At 33.5% G+C, this 9,608-nt stretch overlaps 1 protein-coding gene across 5 annotated transcripts in view; it reads right to left on the bottom strand.

Annotated features, from left to right (window-relative positions):
- Positions 1-296: 296 nt before the first annotated feature.
- The window catches only part of LOC149797053 (GTP-binding protein 8-like), a 31,405-nt gene continuing 22,093 nt past the window's right edge, over positions 297-9,608 (bottom strand). For 3 of the 5 annotated variants that reach the window (XM_089961721.1, XM_089961724.1, XM_089961722.1), the window contains exons 5-7: positions 5,909-6,008; positions 2,322-2,437; positions 297-560 (exon numbers count right to left, since the gene is read on the bottom strand). In XM_089961721.1, coding sequence (XP_089817847.1) covers positions 479-560; positions 2,322-2,437; positions 5,909-6,008 — 298 coding nt within the window. In that variant the 3' untranslated portion in view covers positions 297-478. Of the gene's footprint in view, positions 561-2,321; positions 2,438-3,668; positions 3,769-5,908; positions 6,009-9,608 lie in introns of those variants that run through there. The other 2 variants (XM_089961725.1, XM_089961726.1) reach the window with 2 other exon arrangements.

The following is a 9,608-nucleotide window of genomic DNA, read 5'->3' as shown; positions in this document are numbered from 1 at the left end:
TACAATGTATTCTTTTATTTGCTTATTACTTTGGTTTTGCCAAAAATTATCTTTTTGTCAGTACCTAAATTCATGGCATATGGAAGGGTCCTCAGGTTTTATTAAAAGATGTTTGTTCAGTCTTTCAGTTTGTTGCTAATAGCAACCACAAATTCCAATAAATTTGGTAGACCACAATGAAAGGTAATTTTTATAAACAAAATTCTGCTTTCAACATAAACATTATACAACATGGGACAAGTGCATCAAAAACAAGCTGAACTACTTTAGAAGGTAAAAACAAAATGAAGGACATATTTTTAATATATGAAAGTTTATTTGATTTGGTTTCATTGTAAACATCACATTTTAGTTTTTAATTAGTCTTCCTCAGCTTGAAACAGATCACATTTTATTGACTGAATCCAGAATCCAGATACATATAGTCAAGTTGCAGGCAATTTCCCATTTGCAGTTACTGGTAACACAGATCATATAATCAAAGCCCTTTTATCTGTACATTGCCGGTAACGTAGGCAATAAATGCCTGCAATAGAGCCACGCCATCTCCTGTAACTGAGCTGAAATTAAAAACAATCCAATCAATATGGTATATACTATTGATACAAACAACAACAAAATCTAATATGGTATACACCACTGATACACTGACAAAAAAACCAAGATGGCATATACTACTAGTACACAAAAAAAAAGCCAAATGTAAAACTGGATTATGACCTTAAAAAACAAGCAATACTCAGGAATTCAAATTTTTATTGACTTTTTCTATTTCACAATAAATTCTGGTCAGACATTCACAAACATTTTGTAAAATGCAAATTTTCAGTGATTCCTCCAGACTAAAAGCAAAACAAAAAAAGCGGCCCAGCATCTGCCTAATTGCCAAATCAAGAGGCCCTGTGCAAAAATGTAAAAGGCAATATTCTAGGATATATTTGGTCAAATTTGGCCAAACTGGTAAAAGCAGGCTTTCAGAAGAGTTGTTCTGAAGATTTTCTATTTTCATTAACACTGACCATATTTGGTTGTGGGTTGGCATCATTTGTATAAATCTGAAAGCCATCGACGCCAGGATGTTTTCTGCTTTCTCAAACTCTGTTAAATGCTGTTTGCAATGAAGTCCATTAAAAGCAGTTCTAGTTTCAGTAACTGTGGATGTATTTTATCTGGAATGGTCATTTCAACAAATCTGAAAAGACCTTCAAGCCATGATGATTTCTGTCCAATTTGGTCAAATTCTGCTGATTGGTGTTTCTGAATAAGCAGATTTTAAGTTTTTGTATTCTTAGTAATGGCAGCCATATATAATGGCAGATCAACATCATTTGTGCAAACTGAGAGTCATATATACCAGGCTGCTTTCTCTCAAAAGCTGACTAGTGAATTTTAAGAAGTCATTAAAACAATATCTACTTTTAGTATAATGAAATGTCATTTATTAAGGTAGATTGGCATCATTTGAACAAATGTGAAAACCCATCATTCCAGAACACTGTCAAATTTGGTCAAATTCAGTTGAGCTGCTTGTAAGAACTAACTTAAAATTTCTATTTTTAGTAACACAGCCATATTTGATAGTTGACTGATATCATTTGAAAGAGCTTCATGCCAGGTTGCTTTCTTTAAAACTTGATCCAATTCTGTTCAGCTTTTTTTTGTCAATAGCATTGTGAACAGAAAGTGCACGATGGACAAAGGACAAATCTACAGAAACACAATCCATGGATAAATTAACAAAGTAAAGTTTACAAAATAACTTGAGACTTGCTATGGTGATATCTGAAGTACCCGTTTGTAGACTATAATATCTACCTACATAACAATCCTGTATGAAGACCATTATACATACCTACATAAAAATCCTATATGTAAAATAATATACATACCTACATAGAAATCCTATTTGTAAAATATTATACATACCTATATAAAAATCCTATATGTAAAATATTATACATACCTATATAAAAATCATATGTAAAACATACGTACCTATATAACAATCCTGTATGTAAAATATTATACATACCTACATAAAAATCCTATATGTAAAATAGTATACATACCTATATAAAAATCATATATGTAAAACATACGTACCTATATAACAATCCTGTATGTAAAATATTATACATACCTACATAAAAATCCTATATGTAAAATATTATACATACCTACATAAAAATCCTATATGTAAAATATTATACATACCTACATAAAAATCCTATATTTAAAACATTATACATACCTACATAAAATTCCTGTATGTAGACACACATACATACATAAAATTCCTTTATGTAGACCATTATACATACCTACATAAAAATGGCTGCGGAAAACAAAAGCTAGATTTTTCTCTGTGTCTGATGACTGACATAAGGTTCTTCACAAGTAAAGACTGAACGACTTTGTCAATCTTAGTCATAACAACCTGTAAGAAAGTATATGTATATAAATTACACCATGGTAATTGGAACCAGGTACACTATTTGTAACTAATTCAAACTTAATCTGTAAGAAAGTATATGTATATAAATTACACCATGGTACTGGAAAGCAGGTACACTATTTATAACTGATTCAAACTTATTCTGTAAGAAAGTATATATATATAAATTATACCATGGTACTTGAAAGCAGGTACACTATTTATAACAGGAGCCCTGAGTGGCCGAGTGGTCTAAAGCGCTATCTATTACGGATCACTGTCATTTCACCTGTCTACTAGGTTCGAGTCTCGGATTTGGCCAATGTGGGTATGTGAGAAAGCTTGCCAGTAGCTTCTCATGGGTCGGTGGTTCTTTCCGGGGTTTTCCCCAGTTCTTCCTCCACCATTAATACTGACTGCCATGTATAGCCTATCGTGTGCTGAAAAATGGCGTTAAACCCCACAACAACAACAACCAATAAAAACCAACCAACAAACCATATAAACTTCAGGTTAGTTGACATGTACAAGTAAAGCAAAATGTATTTTCAAAAAACAATGTAATAATGAATATTTCCCCAATGTTTTAAGAACTTTATCTACAGCTGGAACTATTTTCCTTATCATCTGTATTTCAATGCTGAACATATCAAAAGGTGGATTGTAGAGAACAAATATTAACTACATATACTCATGTATAAGTTTCAAATTAAAACAACTTAGATCAGGGTCTATGCTATTTGTTTTACTGATTAGTTACAACAAACTGACTATACATAGATCTGTTAGTGTATTATGCTATAGCAGATTTGGATCTGTCAAGTTTGCAGTTGGAATGGGCTTAAAACAGAATATATACAATATGTAATATTTTAGAAAATACAAGTTACAATATAAACTATTACTATACACTATAAACAGGAGCAATAAGTAATACTTCATAATGTACCCTGAATATATTTTTATGAATGATTACATAACTATAATTTCTCTAAAACTACTCTGTTAGATACCAAGTTGAAAAGAAAGAAAAAAAACTGCATTAATTTGACAAGAGCTGATGAAATGAATTTTTTTTATAGTAAGATACTTATTGATCAAACGTTTGAATAAACAAAAAACATGATTCTAACACAGTACCTATACAAGACACATTTCACACTAAAAGATGGATTTAACATTTATTTCAAAGTTATCACCCAACCCAAAACAAATAATTGAAAACCAAACCTACACAGAAGTGAATGTTGAACCCTTCAAATTTTTCAAAATATTTCACATCCAGTGGTGTCATTCCTATCTTGCCATCCACTAGAAGAAATGTCATCTGTAAGCTGAGGGAAAGAAAAAGTAATACTCATGTATGATGAATCAAGCAAAGAGCTACAACAAGACACAAGTCAGAACTGTATATTGTCTACTAGATAACATACAATTAATACCAGAATCTGCAACCCACCTGAGCCATGTCAGAATTGCCACTCATACAACCAGTCCAGGTATGAAATTTCACTTGCAATAGACTGGTTTAGTTGTTGCTTACCATGGATAAAAGAAACTAAATTACACCAGTGGCTAAATTAGTGTTGAATTTAATATTGTGCTATGTCAGAATTACTAAATTACACCAGTGGCTAAATTAGTGTTAAATTTAATATTGTGCTATGTCAGAATTACTAAATTATACCAGTGGCTAAATTAGTGTTAAATTTAATATTGTGCCATGTCAGAATTTCCTTGGATGCCTTCTGGTCTATGTGTAATTTCACTTTCAATATTCCTGATACAAATTGCTTATCGTGGATAAAAGAAGCTGAATTAATTAATCCTGTGGCCAAATTTGTACATGAAACACACAAAGACATAGGGCATATTACTGCAGACATGGTATGCATACTGGACAAGAGCTTCAATGCAAAGTGAACACTATTTTTGCCACAGGCAATTTAAACAAATGATTTTGCATGTAAGGATTATTGTTCCCACCCTTGTTTTAAAGAAAGATTATAAATTTTACAGATGGCAATAACCAAGGTTGCCACACTTTTTAAATACAAAATTTACAGGTCTATTTTTGAGGTGTTTCTCCTGGATAAAATGTAAAAGAATTCAAGGTTAATGTTGTTGTTGTTGTTGTTGTTGTTTTGGGGCTTAACGCCATTTTTCAGCACACGATAGGCTATACATGGCGGCCAGTATTAATGGTGGAGGAAGAACCCGGGAAAACCCCGGAAAGAACCACCGACCCACGAGAAGCTACTGACAAGCAAGGTTAATGTAATGATCTTACTAAACAGAAGTAACAAATAATCTGGTTTAGCAAAATTTGCATTTTTTAAAATCAAAAGCGTTTTCTACATTGAGACTTTACCACAAACTAAACCTCAGGATGCATCAATAGAAACAAGCAGAGGGCCCTAGGTGGCAGCACACGCCTTTATCGACCACTGTCATCTCATTTCTGTCCATGTGGGCTTGAGTCCTCGGCTCAGCCAATGTAGTATGTGAGAAAGCTGCATGTACCTCCCCATGGATTGATAGTTCTTAATGAGGTATTCCCAGGTTCTTCTTCCATCAATTATACTGACTGCCATGTATAGCCTATCTTGTGCAAAGAAACAGTATTAAACCCAAAACATGAACAACAACAGAAACAAGCACAACTATAGAAATTTATATACATTCGCATGTAACTCATAATTTACAGAATAAAAATGTTAACTCTGCTTAACTGCATATGCTGGTATGAAGAAAGTATTTAAGAAAAGGGCTGTTTTATGTTTTGACAAGAAGCCCTTCAAAATTATATACTTTGTGTAGAAATGACTGATGTTTTAAAAATATAAAAAAATCCACCTATGTAGGTCTTAGTGACAATTTTCCAAGAAATTATACTTCATGTATATCCTGCAATAATTGTTTTTATTATGCTGCAGGAAAAAATATAACTCTGGAAGCAAGAAATCTGCAACACTATTTATTTAAGGAAACATGGCAGTAAGTGCCCATCAGGATCTTGATTAAGACTGAACCAATTTTTTTTCTTCAGGAATCTTTCTGACTATTTCATGGGCATTTTTGGTAAGAAACAGCACTCCATATTCAATTTTTTCTGGGCAAAAACTGACATTTCTACTGTGAATAGGCAAGAGGAATACACATTTCTGGTATTAAACCTACTGATGTTTATATTTGACACAACATGAAACATACTAGATAATTCAAACTATTACCACCTTTAATGATTACTATCTCTTCTCAGATTAATGTCTGTTTGTATATAGTAGTGTTTTGCATCACCTCAGCACAGAAGTGATTGTGTTGTGCCAAGAAATAAGAAATATGAAATTAGTATCAAATAGAAGCTATTAAACCATTAAGGACAAAACAAAATGAAACTATTCATTAAAGGAAGGGTCCCAATCATTTTAATCAGATGACAAGTTGTAGTAGAAATGTTCATATTTTACTCACAACATAGGGTATGCCAAATTCCTCCACCATATCCAACCCTATGTTGTCCACACGGGTGACACCAGTTGTGGCATCAATAAGCACAAAGGTTCTGCACAGTCTGACAAAGGAAAAAAGCCATGGTAAGTTATGACCAAGTTGTATTTAACCATTTCTACATTTGATATCACATTTCTACATTGGATATCACATTTCTACATTGGATATCACATTTCTACATTGGATATCAGAGGCTGATCATGCAGAAATATCACAATTGTTTAAGAAGGATTTTTTTTTACAACATCTTGTGTTAACAATATTATAAACATGTGTAAATGGAAGTACATAACAACTGATATAACTGTTCATGGGCAAAATATCCTTCACATAAATAAATGTATTACGGTATACTCATTTACTGAATGTGTGTGTATGTGTGATTTGGATTTTTAACATAGCTTTAACAATTATTCACTTATATAGCTATGATGTCTGCAGTGTGGCAGTTTACAGTGATGTCTAGCATGGGGCATCATGCCACAGACATGTAGCACGATGTCCCACCCAGTGACATTATCCTGACACCAGGCCGACCAGTCCTAACACTAACTTCTTAATGCTGAGCACCAAGGGAGGCAGCTGTTAGTACCATTTTTTAAAGTCTTTGATATGACTCAGCTGGGGATCGAACCCACAGCCTCCTGCATCCAAGGCAGACGCTCTAACCACTAGGCCACCATAGCGGTCATTTACTGAATGAATATTTAAATAACTCCAATAACTTTCCAGCTTTTTCATGAACAAAATAAGAATGTTAACAAATTACTATGCTTTTGCAAGGAGTATCTGAGAGAAAATTTTGGAATTTATGTTAAGAAAAAAACATGAATTCAGTCTGCAAAATAATTAAATGAGTTAAAATTCTACATGAAGGACATTCATGAATACAGAAAAAATTCTGAATTCTTTTCAGTTCTAAAATAGTGTAGGCAAGAGAGACATGAATGGTACACTACATGCTTAACAGTCATAAATAAGTAGGTATGCACTAGGTGGACTATGAACATTGGTGACCAATGGACCTCAATATCCTTTACCTTTGGTCAAGTAATGCAGTCCAGAACTATACTTTCTGTACTGAAAATAATTTTTTCTTATTATACTTATCATGACCTTAGCATGGCTTCTTTCTTATCCAAAGTGTAAGCCATCCACAAAGTATAATGAAGGCATATGAGTGAGAATTAATGCTTTCGTGCTGAAACCATTTTTCATTTTTCAGCCAATGACCTTGATTTCTGACCTCAAAATCAACATTTGTAATTACTCCAGGCACAAGCCATCCACAAAGTTTCATCTAAGCATGTGATACAGAACCAAATTATTGTGTACAAACCCCTTTTTTCTTTCAGTCTATGACCTTGACTATTGCTCTTTTCAACCCATATCAAAACGTTTCTTCTTTATCCCAAAATATCCATAAAGTATGGTTCTGGTCTCTAATGTTTGTTGCCCTCCGGACATGATTTGACATATGTGACAGATACCATATATGGCATATGGAAGACATGGACAAGCTTTTCCACATACCCACAATGGCCAAGTCATGACGAAAACTGACATGAACAGAAGATATGTGAGTTATCTGTAAATTCAAGTAAATTAGATAACTTGGTCACCAGGGGCCCCTGCAGAAAACTGATGTACATAATAGATGTATACCCCAAAAATTACGCATTCCACATTTCGGCAGGAAAAAAAATATTTACACTGAATCTTGTACAACAATGAATAACCATAAATATGTTAACCCAAACATAGGTGGATATTTCTGATTGTTTCAACAATTAACAATTACAACCACAAAAAACACAAATATTACAACTTTGAACAATATGTGATTGCGACGCTTTCTTTGAGATTCTTTAAGTAACTAGTCAATTAATTTTTATGTTAACAGGAGAAGAACAGCAAGTTGCTTGAATCAACGCTCTTCTTCAAGGTCTTGTAAACTTGTATTTTATGAAATACTGGCAGTCAAATTTACACCTGATACCCATCCCTGTGGAAGTATCGACTTGGCCACTTTAATATAGATGCAGCTTAATGTCGGTCAAGTTTTACCATGAAAAGATGAAAATCACATCAAGTTGCTGTTTACAAAGTTATTAGATGGTAGCAAGTCGGACAACATGCAATGAATAGATCATTAGTGAAAGTTATCTCTGTCCATTTTGTTTTAAAGACTGAAACAAAAACGAAAAAACAAACAACCAAGAAACAGCAATATATATGTAACATAGGACTGCTAAGCTGTCCAAAATTTCTCATAAAATTTCACCAACCAAGATCAAAAAATGCATTAAGATAGCTCCATTTCATCACGCCATACTGATACATGGCTATAGAAACTGATACTGGAATCAAAGTTATTAAAATTTAGTTATCTTAAATTCTGATTACTCCTAACAAACTCACAGACCCAGACCTGACAGTGCATTATGCAGTGGCAGATCTGGGTCTATGCAGTTCGCAGTTGGACTAAACTTATAAGCAAGCATATACAGTGTAAGTTAAGTCCACTAACGTGATGGAAGATGTGTGTCTGTGCAGCTTACAGTTGGACTCCACTATCAAATTTCTGAACCATCAGCACTGTTGAAACACAGCAAATCACTTCGAGTTTCCATCATACAGAATTTATCCTTTATCTAATCAAATACATGTATGATCAATTATCCAAACAAAAATATCACTTTCTCCTGTTAGTTTAGAAATTTGTGTTTAACTTAATCTGCTGACATAAATGTAATCAATACGTGCACTTTTATCCATGGTAAGCATAAGCAAATCACATGTCTTGGAAATCTATTCTAATTGGTATACTCAAGTACATGCACTTAACAAACTAGATTGCCTGACCTATTCATCAAATTTTATTCATAATTTGTAACATAGACAATTATTAAAATTCTCATATGCAGGTCAGTGATCTGTGGAGTGATTTGCCATAACCTATAGTCCTTACTACAAGTTGCTATTAGCAAGCTATCAGGCAGTGGCTGACACTCTCCTTGTTGTACAAACCCTGGAAACGGTCATTTTACAGGTGAAATAAAAAAGAAATGCAGAATGAACTTAAACAAAATGCAAAATGTGTACAAAATAAATTTGAAAAGTGTGCCAATGAAATGCGAAATGCAAACAAATGAAATGAAATGTAAAATGCATACAAATGAAATTCAAATTTAAAACAAAATGAAATACAAAATGAACTTTTGAGAAACAGATCACACAAATGCAAACCGATGAAAAAAAAGAAATATATTCAAAATGAAAATATGCTTATAAATGGATATGAAATCAATTTCAAACTGTGTGATCTGTGTGTGATTTAGACTTTTTAAGTAGTTTTAACAACTTTCCAGTCACATCACTACGATGTCTGCTGTGTGGCAGTTTATAGTGATGTCTAGCACTGGGGCATCATGCCGCAGGCATATAGCATGATGTCCACCCAGTCATATTATCCTGACACCAGGCTGACCAGTCCTAACACTAACCTCTTAATGTTAGTACCATTAGAAGTCTTTGGTATGACTTGGTCAGGGTTCAAACCCAATATCTCCTGCATCCAGGGTTGAATGCTCTAACCATTAGGCCACCGTAGCAGTCATTAAATTCACTTGGTCAAAAACCTTTGTGCATATGAATCCAG

The sequence above is a fragment of the Sinohyriopsis cumingii genome, chromosome 6, assembly GCF_028554795.1.
Source record: "Sinohyriopsis cumingii isolate HCF-2022 chromosome 6, ASM2855479v2, whole genome shotgun sequence".
NCBI lineage: Eukaryota > Metazoa > Mollusca > Bivalvia > Unionida > Unionidae > Sinohyriopsis > Sinohyriopsis cumingii.
Note: the sequence above shows the minus strand (reverse complement) of the source record. Positions and strands in the feature narration are given on the sequence as shown.